The sequence below is a fragment of the Atta cephalotes genome, assembly GCF_000143395.1.
Source record: "Atta cephalotes unplaced genomic scaffold scaffold00081, whole genome shotgun sequence".
Taxonomy (NCBI): Eukaryota; Metazoa; Arthropoda; class Insecta; order Hymenoptera; family Formicidae; genus Atta; species Atta cephalotes.
The window spans coordinates 574,248-589,041 of record NW_012130145.1 but is presented as its reverse complement, the minus strand read 5'-3'; the positions used below and the strand labels follow the sequence as shown (position 1 = coordinate 589,041).

Sequence of the window (14,794 nt, the reverse complement as noted above, 5' to 3'; positions counted from 1 at the left end):
TTTATTTGAACATATAATTTTTTAAAATCAAATAAATTCTTTTATTTCAAAAAATAATGTTTAAATTAAAGAAATGATGTTCAAATCAAAGAAATTTTTTCTTTAACCGTATAGTAAAAAAACATTTCTTTAAATTAAAGAAACCTTTCTCTGGGTGTATTTATAAAAAATAGACTGAAGTCACTTTAAAAGAATATCTTATCAAGAAATACATAAATTTCCATCTCATATATCATGTTAATTTACTCGAGCATGCAAAATTATTCAAATTCCAGGCTTTCTTATCATATTTTATGTTCTCTGCTTGCGCAATTCTACATAAGCGCAGACATTAAAGTGAGCGCATACCCACAATGTTTGCTTATGGCACACATATGTGCGTACAATATTATAGATCGATAGTCGACGTGTCTCGGTTAGTAGGTCTAGTTCATAAGAATTATATAGTTGCCGTATAGACATGCAATTCGCAGCTCTTAACTGCGACAACATTATCGCATTACACGTGATATCATTATTTTCTTCCTTTTCTTTTTTGTACAATTCTTTCTATTATTGCAAACTATCATAGAAAATACACTAATTACCATGGAAAATACGTACTCAATGTAATACGTACTCAATGTACTCCTAAATAAAAATACTCAAAGAGCATTAATGGTAATCTTTTAAAAATTTTAAAAATCAAGCTAATTGCGTTCATTTATGTGTTCCAAATAACTAACATTTTTTAAATAACTGCTATAATTTGAATTTTTAATTACATTGTCTACATAAAAAAGACAAATTCTGTAAAAGTTATCACAATAAAATTATTACATAAGAATCAATATTAAATTAAATGAATATAATAATCCAATCAATAAAATATTACAGTATTATAATACCACACATAATATACAGGGTGTAATTTAAATAACGCCCACTAATCATATAGTGTTATTCCTAATAAAAAGATGAAAAGTCCTCTACTATTTTGAAATTTTCGTCATATTTCTTTTTAGTTATGCAATGAGCAAAATTGATGTATAAGATAGCTTTAAGATATCTTTAAGGGTTTTTTAAGAAATCTTCAAAATATTTCACAAAGAACACGGGAAGATATTAAAATTGTTTTAAACACCGATTTTATCTCGGCAATTTTTAGAAATTAATATCTCGTTAACTATTGCGAAAATTACAAGATGGTACAGGACTTTTCGACTTGGTTTTTTATTAGGAATAGTATTGTATGATTAGTAGGCGTTATTTCAGTTACACCCTGTATATATTACAGCATACATTAAAGTACAAAGAAAAGGAATTATGATTTTACAATAGCTCTTTATTGCGTGATTAATTGATAAATGTATGGCAGATTGATGCGGGAGATTTGATGCTTATACATATAAATCACTTTTGGCGGATGTAGAGATTCGTGTGAGCTTTTTTTGTTCGCTTGACGGCGACTATTTATCAAAGCTTTCGGAAAATTTCTGGAAGCGAAATAGCGCCATCTATAATTCCCAATCCTCTTTCCTTATCAATATTTATCATAAGAAAAGAAAAAATTCTGGCAAGAATTAATAAGACACTAATCACTTACGTACATTAATTTATTTAGGTAAAAATTGCAAGCCAAATCATTTTCTAAGATTGTTTCCAATAAACACCAGTAAATCACCGATATTTTTATGTTTAGTAAAGTATATCGTAACTGTTGTACAATTAAATAGATCATAATATTTAAAAAAAAGTTGTTTAATATTAATTGTTTAATATTAATTTTTAATAATTATGTAGAAATATAAACATAGAAATATAAAAGAGACCTTTTTTTAATGAATTTAAAGCTTAATTAATAAAAAACTGATTTTTATTTCATATTGCCTTTTTATCATTCGCTTTTTTTATCATTTCAATTATTTTAGTTATTTCAGTCGAGGTAGAAATTTTAGGCAAATTTTTTGTAGTGTCTTAAAAAATATGATTTAATAGCAAGAAATATTAAGCTCCATGAAAAGAGTGCGCAATATAATCATCATGCGAAACATATATAACTCTGATTTCATCCAACTGACAATGATATCTTTGAAGGACATCGTATTATAATTTTAAAAAGCAGGTGTTAAAAAGAAAAAGAATGACGTGATGTCGAAAAAACATCTATAACTAACTGTGAAAAAAACTGATCGATACAAGAGTCGACAACGTGTTTCTACACTTTTTCACGAGTAAATCTGCTTCAGAGAGAGTTTAAATTTTAATGCACGAATTGATTCGCTGTTACAAGCTGCGTAAAAGTTGTCGCCTATAGTTACTCGTTACTCAACAGCTTTAATAATCCATATATTCTTAACATTGCCACGAGCTGATTTCATATAGTATTTTATTTTAAAAGTTCAATTCCATTAACCTTTGCAAAAAAAAATTACCTCTTATTACATACAAATCTAGCCCATGTTAAATTCAATATATTAGAAAATATTTTTCAGATTGATTAAAGATGCATGGAACCATTATCTGCTTTTATAAAAGGAAAATTTTGGTTGAATTTAAATACAAACATACTATAGATACTTTTAGATTCCGAAAGATCTGAAGAGTTCAAAGTTCGAACTCAAAACTCAAAATGTTTGAATTGATCCGCGCGGCATATTCGCGAAATATTACTCTCAAAATAAAGATCCAGGCACAGTCTTCTGCACACATCGAATTTAACTACTTCAGTTAATGAATGAAACTTCCACTGACACTTTCCTCACTTTAACGCTTTCATTTAGTTTCACACGACACTTCTTGTGAGTGCTAAATTTGTCAAACGGTCATTCAAAGTACGTAATTACAAAATAACTACATTCTTTCAACACTAATTTGTTAATCAACATCATTTATTATATATCCCCAATATATATTGGGGAAGTATTAATTATCGTGTTACATCGCGGAACATCAACATTATTTTGCTTTTCTTCATAATTTAATGAAGGTGGATAAGATGTTAAGAAATAGCCTAAATCGACTTGTCGGGCACGACGATGTAAAAGCTCGAGAGCACTACATCGTCGGATAAATGAGAAAAAATTTAATACTGACAAGAGCAAGCAAGACATTTGAAGAAAATGTGAGCTTCGAAATTTCTGCGATAAGAAATAAACGTTTAAATTCGTATGAAAAATTATCAATTTTATTTTTCTCTCCTGTTATTACTGTTTAAATAAAGTAAATAATTATATTATTGATTTCCGCGTAAAATATTGTTTTAAACTTTCTTTATGCTCTCTTTAATTTATTATACACATTCAAATTACCACTTTTTCTAAAAATATTAACATTTTATATTTTTATTTATATCCATTTCAAAAATTATATTTATACATTTCCTTCAATATTTTACATATTATACATTTCTTTTCAATATAATTTTAAATATAACAAAAAATAAAAATGTTGTATATAATACTAAATTTAAAAACTAAGTTATATTACAGATAGATTAAGCCAAGTAGCAAGGTGACGTCAAATGACATCTTAATAACATCTTAATGACGACTTTAATTAATTAATAAAACGTCACCTTGCTACTTCAGAATATACAATAAGAAAGATAAAACCAATCATTATTTTTCTATAAAGTTCATCTAATCGATTTCTTGAATGTTTCTTACGTGACATCGAAGTAGCTAAGATTGCAAGAAGCTCGTGAGATTCTATCGCAACCAGCTTATTTAGAATATTCATTTTTTTCATATTGAATTTCATAATAGGAAGGTGTGGTCGTGATGCATTGAAATCGGGCATTAAAGATTGATATTTAAGAATCATCGTCCGACATGTATATTCACTCATATATTTTCATGATATCGCGTGATACTGTGCCCTTTCTTGCTCCCTTTATCGCGTGTTCATAACATTTTTCAGTGACCCATGGCTTACGTCGGCTTAATTACGTCGATGTTTGACGAGCAATTTTGTTAATATCCTCGTGTGAAATAACCTGCATTTAATGAGTCATAATTCTAAGATCTTGTTAGAGAAATGTTTAACTCTTAATTAATAACACGGAAAACTCAATACTATCATGATAAGAAATCTTTCAGATTATTTATTTCTTTTATAGATCTTTTATAGATCAAATAATTCTTTAAAAGAGAGAGAAAGAAAAAGAAAACTGTTAGTCATATATTTATTTATTACTTGAGGCAACTAAGAATACAAATAAATGAAAGAAAAAAATATCACATTAAAATTGATTCTTTTTGTTATTCATTTATTTTTTGATAATCATAAGAATTAAGAATTAAAAAGCAAAGTTCAAAATTCTAAAAGACTTTATATATATCTTGATATTAGTTAAAGCAAATATACTCCGTATATTTCGTCATTACATTTTTAACAAACATTGACAAATCTATTCAATACGTAAAAATAATTCCAAAGATTTTTAACTCTCCTAGGGAAAGCTCATTTACAATGTTCGTTGTTCTATTTTCCAAGAGCATATCACACGCCAACGAGAATAATATGTACATTCTTCTCATGTTCTTCTTTGTACGGAAGCAAAACTTCAAAATAATTGGGAAAGTAGCTAATTCGTGGCTTGATATTTTAGACTACAAAGAAAGTAATTTCAAAAAAAAAGAAGACAAAAGGAAAAAAAGTGAGAGATAAAAGTAACCTCGTTGTTTCAAAGAAAAAAGAATCAAAATACAAAGAAATTTTTTGTAATAATAATAAGTGCCGACAAATTGGAGACGATATAAAAAAAGGGAATTTCTAAGTTGATGGAAATGGAGGGCCCATTATTCCATTATCGGAGCGAGAACAATGCAAATATTTGGATATGGATTGATAAATAATTAATAAATATTACTAACAAATAAAACGAAGATAACGTAAACATTTAAAGATAAATAATATAAAAGCATCAAAACATAAAGTTGGAATAAAGAATTTATCTGTAATGCAATCAATTATTTTCTAATTATTAATTTCGTATTTCAAGATGTAAATATGAACACAATATAAGAATAGGTATTCTTAAAATATCTATATAACACTGTTCTTGATCACTTTAAATTTTGTGATTATGAATGCATAAAATGCAATTACATATTTTGAAATATTACATATGATAAAATGCACATGTATATTTTTAGCTTAAAGTTTGATTTTTAAGAAATCATCCATCTCGTTTGTAAATATTATTATAAAAGATGGATGGTACAATCATTGATTAATACATCAATACTCTATGTAATCAATTCTTAATATGAAATAATGTTGTAAAAATAGTTGTTGAAATAAACATCCTTTAGGAAAAAATATTTCAATACACTGATTAACTATTCAGTAACTGATGATATTTCATATTAATTATATAGTTAAAATTAACTATAAGAATAATTAAAAAAAAAAATCAGTATATTGAAACACTTTTCTCCTGATGGGTGAATCACTCGACGAGACATACACACTATTATGTATGTAAAGATTGCTATACTACAGACAAAAAAAAGTGTCGTTCTCTTCCAGCGAGATTACTTAGTGTTAATTATTCTATTTAACATTAACGTAATAAGAAATACATGTTGTTTTATTTACGCTTTTTTCTATGGACAACTTACTTAGCGTACGTCGCGTGAGTCACGAGGAAAAACGTTTCGTCATGCTGTTTCGGCATAATCTTGTAATCTATACGATGCTGTCTCTCTATGGTGTGTGCGCGCGCGCGCGCGCGCGCGTGTGTGTATGTGTGTGTGTGTGTGTGTGTGTGTGTGTGTGTGTGTGTGTGTGTGTATTAAAGATTATAGGACGAACGAATAAGTCTTGAATTTTTATCTGGTTATCAAAGCCCTATGATCTTTACGCTTCAACATGCACATGCAGGATGTCGCATGTTTTGATTCGACTTTCCCGTAATGTTTTGCTCCTCGAAAACAGACTTATAAGTATAAATAAATCAATCATGAGTTTATAAAAGAGTATAATAACGTTTGATGTAAGGTGTTTGACACTTAATAAAAAACAATCCATGCAGTCTTTATGATAAAATGTTTGCGCGACTCTTCAGTCAGTCGGAAAATAATAACAAAAATTATTCAAAAATTAGATATTTTCTCTATTATATCAACCTTAATGGAAAAAAACGTTGAACGGATTTAAAAAACGGGCTGAAAAATTTTATAGTCTTACGTTCTATCAAGTCTTAATATCATGAAGGTTTAATATCATCGTCGCGAGATTTGCAAGAAGCATAAAATGAAAAAAAGAAGATGCGAGAATAATATATCGATATAGGTTAGGTTAATCGGTAACAAGTCGAACGATCGTTTCGAGACTCGATCGTTTTGATTCGAATCTCGTACCTGTTGCAAGAGGAAGCCGAAGTGGTCTTAGCTCGCGCGATGCTCCAAGAACTCGTTTCCGCTGCAGAGATTGAATTGGTCCTCGTCGCTCGAAGCGGACTATCAGCAATCGTTGACAATCGCGTGCTAGCTGCTCGGCGTTCGCGGCTCCGAATCGCGGCGCAGGCGACGCGGCGGCAATTGAGGCATCGATTCGCCGCGTTTTCGCGAGCGAGTAATCAGCTCGCAACGCAACGCGACGCGACGTGACGCCCGTGATATACGCTCACTTGACGCGCGATAACAGCAACGCGATAACGTATGTTACCCACATGCAAACGACACGTGCTTCTCTCGCTTATCGCACGCGCGTTCAAGCGATTCTTGCAGCGCGGTCGCTCTCGCCTAGCTGACCGAACAGATTCTGCCCTACTTGTGCGCCGCGTCTTTATACTCGTCCTTTCCTCTTATTTATGAGAATACGAAGGAGATTTCACGCCGCGAGATTACACGTCGCGGAAGATTCGATGAGTGTCGTCAACCATCACTGTTACCCGGTCACGGAACGAACCCGACGGCATTGACTCCGGCTTTTCCGCGACCAGGTGGCGGGTCGTCCTCAGTCGTCCTGTAACGAACGAGCGAATCTGACAGGAGGGTAGCACGCGCGCCGTAGCGTACCGCGCACGTGCCGGCACGTAATGCAAGGGCGGCGCAAACCAGGCTTCGACTAACCCTCATCTACCACCCCTCATTGTGAACATCCCGCTCTATAATAATATATCAATCAATTACCAATTGGCATAACGAAATTTTCTAATTATAACGGCCAGAGAATGTAACAAACATAAAAAAATATGCAAAAATCAAATTGATGTGTGCTCAATAACATGTAATAATTAGTCCAGAGCTTTCAAAAGATAGAATTGTATTTGAAATTTCATTGGAAATAAAAGTAAAATTAATTAGAATTATATCGAATGGAAAATAAATTGATAACGTGAAATTATGTGATCTGTATTTTACTTTTGGAACGAGATGTCATTAACGGTTCTCTGCAAATAATTTTTTTTTCTGTTCTTTTCATCTCGAAACGTTTGCGAATAACAATGAATATACAGATAACCTATTTTCTTATTTAAAAAATATTTTAGTGACGCGTTAAAGTCGTGTATATAAAAATAAAATTTTTATATAAAAATTAATGTATTAAAAAAAAATTAATGTGCAACACATAAATCGTGCACTTTTATTGTTCACACAGAATCGATGTTTCAAAAACTAACGACTCGCGTCTCGACGCGATTTCCTTTCATTTGCTTTCTCTATATTCAAAACACGTTTGCGAAACTGCATGATATAATTCACTTTCTTGAAAAAAAAAGATAATAATAGAGACTACTAAATTAAGTCGACACACATATATAATCACCTGCAGAAATATATACGGCACTTTCAACCCTCTAAGGATTACGTTGTGGAGTTGAATCTACATGATGGACAGTCTTACCAACTTTTCAATGGTTCTGTTACAGGATCATTCAATGAATATTAATCGTTATGGGATCCTTTCCCCCCTCCTTTATTGGTTAATCACATGCCTGTTCATTGAATCTCCATTACAAACTGATCGACGGTACGAAACGCGGTGATTATAGATTTTACTTGGTCATGCCGTGTTTTACTTTGTATTACGAGGACACCGTGACTACCGCGAGCCTGGAATACATGACGTCATCACCTCTACGTTGCATTCAAGCGCGCGCGCGACGTTTCCGCTTATCGATATGGTTTAAATTATCGATCGTCGACGAGGTCGAAATGCAGATAGTCAACTGCGACCTCGCAAGTTCGGAACTAAAGTTTCCTCTATGTCGCAGCTTTGATTGCCAATGCGAAAAAAAATGTTGCTTATCTTACTATTACAGCTTACAAATAAGTTATAATATATTTGTTTGCATTCGTTTCAAATGTTTTTTTCTTCAATTAATTCGATTAATTTAACATGTCTGATGTAATATATAGCATAATTTAAATAATGTTAATTAATTAATTAATTCAAATTTATTTAAAAAAAACAAAGTCAAATTTAAATTTTTTTTAAATAAAGATAATATTACAAGAAATATATAATTAAAGTTTAAAAGTAGTAAATTTTAAAAATAGATTAAAAAAGCTATTTTTAAAACTTGCCAGACTATATTAAACTCGATCATTTAAAAGAAATAATGTTTAAATGTTTCAAAAACAAGCTTTTTCTCAAAGTGAAACAAGCTCCTTTAAACTTATTCCAAGTTCTTTTACCTTCGTTGCGTTATTTTGCTGTCGCATCACAAGGATTGAAATTGCCGTACTCTATACAGATAGGATTTACGAGTTACGACTTGTCACAGGAAGGCCTATGTCGATGCTTTTTGCTTCTTACGTAATTGATAGCATAAGTATATTCTCTCGTGAAGCTAACATATAGTAGCCAGTATAGTAGCCAGTATATACATATACAAATGCATTAATGATTCATCTAAATATCACTGTCAATAATGCAGTATTATGTCGCGCACAATCAATCTGCCATCAAAAAAACTATCAGCAAGGCAATCAAAGATCTAGAAAAAAGAATCGTTAAATATGTATACGTCCATCGCTAGTAATATTGCAAATAAACATTGCAAAAAAAAAGATAATATATTGTCTAATAACGTTGCACAGGCATGTATGCGACCATTCCTTCGATAGCGATATGAGTCGGCTGCGAATGTTGGATACATCAGGCGATTTTCCATTTACCTTGTTGATTGATCATTCGCGGAAAAGTTAGACCACGAATATTTCATTCCAAGGTTGCAAGAATGTCCCGTGATGTATGTAATATTGTCCACTATATATATTATCAATTAGGCCCCTGTGTATATTCTGGATGTTTCTTGCTGACAAGGAAAGAAATGATTAATTAAGAGGGGATGAAATTAACTTCTTCTAAAAATAAAGTTTTGAAAAATATTGCTATGAAATTAAATTTTGAAAATAATGTTGTATTTTCTAATATCATGTGGATTTTAATTTTTATATACCGCTGTGTTACTTCAACTTAATTAATCTTTCGCATATACTTTTCATCTACAAATTCGCAATTGTAAATTTACTAACATCGTTCAAGTCTCTAAAAATTTTATTATCGAATCAGATACAAGTGATGTCTAGATCAATATTACGATTAAGATAATGCCACACGTATGGAAAACTAGGGAAATGAGGCACGATTTCAAGAGACATGTCTTATTGTCGAGATAAAAAGATAAATACAATTTAACAAACTATATAAATGTATGCATTGGATCTAGGCTCGATAAAGGCATTGTTATTTCTGCAAAATTTTCATGGAAAAAAATATAACATGCATCAGTAATTTTCTAATCGTAGCCATACCGTGTACAGAGATGTTATATTCATTCAGTTATATCATGTATATATTGCGATTATATCATAGATATACAGAGTGTCTTAGAATTCGCGAACACCATTTATATACACATTTTTGCACAGATTATACATGCCAGAAGAAGCAATTTAAACAATATGTCAAAATTATTCACAAGTTGTCTAATCTACTATTTTACTTTCATTTTTTCAGCGATATCGATTAGAAAATTCTCTTCTTAAATAAATTATATTCAAAATGGTATTTAAATATTACTAATATTCAAATATCATGTTACAGTTTTTATAAAATCTTTATCAAAAAATATTAATAATATAATAACGTACACACAGTCATACATCGTCCATGCATAATATGGAGCACTCATTCGTTAGCTTAAAATTGCTCTCATTTAAAAAGTTTTTGAACGCAAGTCTTTGAACGCAATATTTTGCCAAAAAAAAAAGTTGCTTCTTGGCACATATTTAATTATAATTATTGGCTCCGTTTGCGAATTCTAAGACACCCTGTATATGACTAGGGTATATTCCACTTGATACTCGCAATGCTCATGGAATCATTTCATTCTTGTTCTTTATCAAATGTTAAACAAGAACAAATAATGCATTGCAAGTCTTATTGTTAGATATACGATGCGTTAGATAGAAGATAGACTCAATTAATACTAATAGCATCTCTCCGATAGTACCTATATCTTTCCTCTTCTTTTGGATTTTTTAGTGGATTTCCAATCTACTATACATTGCAATAGTACCACTTGTCTTCCTCTGTGACAAGGAATATATCATTCCATCATTTATAAACTTTATTGTTCAAATATTAAAAAAGAATTATATGATTCATTAGATGTATTGCACGTAAAATAAAACGCTTCTTTTTCTTCTTTTTTTTTCGTTTGATTTGAACCAACCAAAGTACATATTTGTATGATATGTACCATATATATTATATATATATATTGAGAACAATGAGAGTTAGGCACTAGCACCTCTATACTAGGGGACATTACTACATACTACTTCCTCTTCTCTACTGTCAGTAAAAGCTTTTATTAGAGAGTAATCTGTAACAGTTAATAAATATTAATCATAAAAATGATGAAATCGTCTTGCATTATTTGTAAAAAATATAACAATCGATAATTTTAAAACTATAGAAATTACTAATTTATCTTATGATACAGTCAGACGATAATTTACCAGCGATTCAGATATGTTATAAGTAGTTTTGCTCCATAAGTTCAGAGGTGTTGGTGTCTAATTTTCAGTCGATTAATATAAATCAGTGAATTTCGTTATATTGCCTTAAAATGCCAAATGGAATAAAAAAATTAATTTAGAAAAAGCATGATTTTATTTAAAAAGAATATTGCATGTCAATAAAGAATTCATTTGTAAATAAAGAATTCGTTTGTTGTAGAAAGGAATTGTTAATAAAATGTTTCCTCTTTATGTTAATATATTAAAAATGTATTTTTGCTTACATTATTACATAAGTATGCAATACGATCATATATTTATTAATCTTATCTGAAACATACTTTTTACACAAAATGTATGTATATAATGTATGTTTATACAGAATATACTTACAAATAATATTATTTTGAAAATGTGCTTTTCTAAAAATTTGTAAAAAACATAGTTCTTAAATTTTTGTCTTGTTTTTTTATTTATATAAATATGTATAGCTTTTATATATCTATATCTCTCTCATAAGTTGTCGTAATTTCTCTCGTTTATAAATTCTAGATTTATACAAGATTTAAATGCTAAATCACTTTGATTTCTTTGTTTCATGTACACTAAAAATTATACGTTTTGTAATCGAGATACGTGTATCTCGAATATAAATAATATCTTAATTTTCCGAGCAGGGGCGACTTTTTAAAGTTGAGTACAAATACTTAGAGATGTGCGTCAAAATTTATATTGGCAGAAAAGCAAAGTACGCATTCCAACAATTCTGGAATAATTAATACAATATTTCTCGTTGTCTTTTACTGCGGAGGTGCAAAATTATATACTGGATATTTTGGTGCAAAATGATTAGCCAGGCCATAAACATATTCCGATTCTCCGCGGTCACGAAGATTTCTGGCGCCATGTGACGATTCCTCGAAGGACGGCGGAGCTGAAAGAAAAATTTTAAAAATAATTTTTACGAAAGAATTATTTCTATAAAAAGTTTTTTTGTTAAAATTTTAATGATGTAAAAATATCTCGTAAATATATTATATTTCATCAAAAGAATCATTTGTATTTCTGTTATTTATATAGAACAATATTAATATCGTGTAAATCTTACGTAAGTTTGGATACAAGTGAGACTCCGGTAATGGAGGCAACGCAGTATTTGTCGGAGGCATAACAAAACCAGCTTCCAGTGGCTTCGCTGAGTCACCGTCCATTTCCGCCGGTGGAGCACTCGGAATATGATAAATTGCGAGTGGAATCGTTCCCACGAAGATGAGTGTATTGGCGGATAAGTTTCGATGATACCTACAAAATATTGCAAATTAAGATTCATTTTAAAAAAACAAAAGAATAAAGAACTGATTAAAATGGATGAGCTGTTTTATATACAGTATATAATTGATAATAATTAAAATAATCTAAATTATATATAAAAGAAAAGGTATTAACCATCCTTCAACGCATGCTTCCACCTTCAGATTATATTCGAGATCGATGATGCCGCAATTAGCAAGATTCGATGGTGGAAGAGGCGGAATGTCCAGGTGTTGCTCGTAATCGGTAGTTCCACCAGCTTCGACTGGTCCTTTACTGATCTCCGTCACCACAATTTCTTCCTTTTTAGTGTCCATGTGCGGTGTGGTAGCACGGAAGGTCACAATCTGAACTTCACGATACGTGTAAAGGTTTAGTCTTAAGATAATATTTTGAGAAATGTTGGTCTTCGAATGGTTTCAATGAAAAAAAAAGTTCAATCGTGAACTATTATTGCATACCTTACAAAGAACGAGTTTGACGGTATTCACAACGACATTTGATAAATTCTCGACGTTAATCTTGATTGGCATGGATTGTCCTGGCACATATCCTCGAACCGGTAATGAAAAGTTTACGGTCAAAGGTGGCGTACCGCAACATAAACAACAAAACGTTTTACTCATTTCTTGTTGTACAGATTCCTGAAAATTTTACAATCTATTATTATTCGTATTATTACAATAGAAACATATACATTTTAGTTTAATCCCCAAATATCACTGTAATACGATATGAAAAATAACTTATGTGTGACACAATTAAAATTACTTAATTTATTTGTAAAATTACTTCTTAATATATCTTTTATAATTATAATAAATTTTTAATTATTAAAAAAATATAATCATACAATTCTAAAAATTTTGCAAAATTTATAGTTTGATAGTAAGTATTAAAATACTTACTAAGGTTACTTTACTTTTAATGATACATTTGATTTACATTAAATTCAATATAAATATATTTAACTATGAAAGTACATACAGCTGCTCTGGGCTCTCGATTTAAATCCAAGGGAGTGATAACTGTGAAAGGACTTTTAACATCTTGATCAAATTTCCAGGGTCGATCTAACGTGGCTTTGACAGTATAACGAACGTGTCCAAAGTCTGATTCAAAACTACTCGGCAAATTTGTCGGTAAAGTACAAGTGAATGGAAATTTGTGTTCTCCTGATTGTATTTCAATTTCTCCACCTAATAAAAGAACATAAGTAAAAAATAATAAATTAAAATTGTATAAATAAGAAAGTTATATAATATACGTTGTGTACGTAATAATGAATTGTAATAAAGTTAAATAAAATAGATGATTCAGATTTAAATTCTGATTAACAAAATTTTAAATAAAATTTATTCTCTCGTTAAATTTCATCTTTCATAAAGCACACACGTATGTACATAGTTGATTATAAATATATTACAGACATTTGAATGTAAAATTTTTAAATAAAAGAAAATTAGAATTTTTAAAGAAGAATTTAAACTAAATAAGTCATAAAAATAAATTTGTTAATAAATTCATTTGAAATATTTATGTGTATCTATGTTAATTCATTATTCAAGTAAAAAACGTCCATCTCAATAATAAAGCATTAATTTTTTTCATTTTTTACTAATAAAATTGTATACTAATAAAATTTTTTACTAATAAAATTGTATTTTCAAGATTTAATAAGTTTTACCTTTTAACATTTCACGTATTATTTTATTGCAATTTTATATTATTGATGAGTAAATAATGTAGCTTTACCTGAGGCCGATCCAACCAAATAATATTTTGTTGCAAAATATTCTTCATGCGCTGTAACAGTTTGGGTCTCATCTCGATATTGTCCTCTCTCATCCATTTCTTGTTTTTCAGTTGCCCAACAAGTATTTGCTTCACCTTTTACCTTCACATTTATACCTGCATAAAAAAGGTTACAAATATTAGAAATACTATGTTTAAAAACATACAAAACACCTTGAAAATAGCAAAATATCAGTCAGTATTTATTTTTATTATTAATTTATCAATTCTTCTTTTTTACTATTAACTCTAATTTTTAATCAATTTATTCATTTTTATTACTTTATCTATAATTTATTCTTTATCATTTTGCATTAAAATATAATTATTAAATTATTTCATTAATTTGCTCGACTTGTTAAAGGATTCCATTCATTTAAAAAAAAAGTAAGAGATTTATATTTATTAAATAAAGTAGAAATTCTTATTCTTAAAATTATTCAATATTCATTGTATTACATTACATAACGATATAAAGCTCAAAGGAGACAAAGTATCCAAACAGTAGAGAGACTTCGCATGGGAGAGTATGTGTGACAGTTCTATAATTAACTCTTCCACATTGTAAGAATAGAAAACGATTTCTTGCGAAATCAGTAGACACAAAATATATTTCATTATATGCATATAAACTCCAAATTATTACACACACACACACACACACACACACACACACACACACACACACACATATATATATATATACACTATTAATTAATTAGTTA

The 14,794-nt window shown here is 29.8% G+C and overlaps 1 protein-coding gene across 1 annotated transcript in view; it reads right to left on the bottom strand.

Moving 5' to 3' along the window:
• Positions 1-11,764: 11,764 nt before the first annotated feature.
• The window catches only part of LOC105624566 (arrestin domain-containing protein 3), a 7,147-nt gene continuing 4,117 nt past the window's right edge, over positions 11,765-14,794 (bottom strand). The window contains exons 2-7 of the mRNA XM_012205926.1: positions 14,031-14,186; positions 13,263-13,474; positions 12,737-12,919; positions 12,411-12,622; positions 12,073-12,266; positions 11,765-11,898 (exon numbers count right to left, since the gene is read on the bottom strand). Of these exons, the coding sequence (XP_012061316.1) occupies positions 11,765-11,898; positions 12,073-12,266; positions 12,411-12,622; positions 12,737-12,919; positions 13,263-13,474; positions 14,031-14,186 (1,091 nt within the window). The remainder of the gene's footprint in view (positions 11,899-12,072; positions 12,267-12,410; positions 12,623-12,736; positions 12,920-13,262; positions 13,475-14,030; positions 14,187-14,794) is intronic.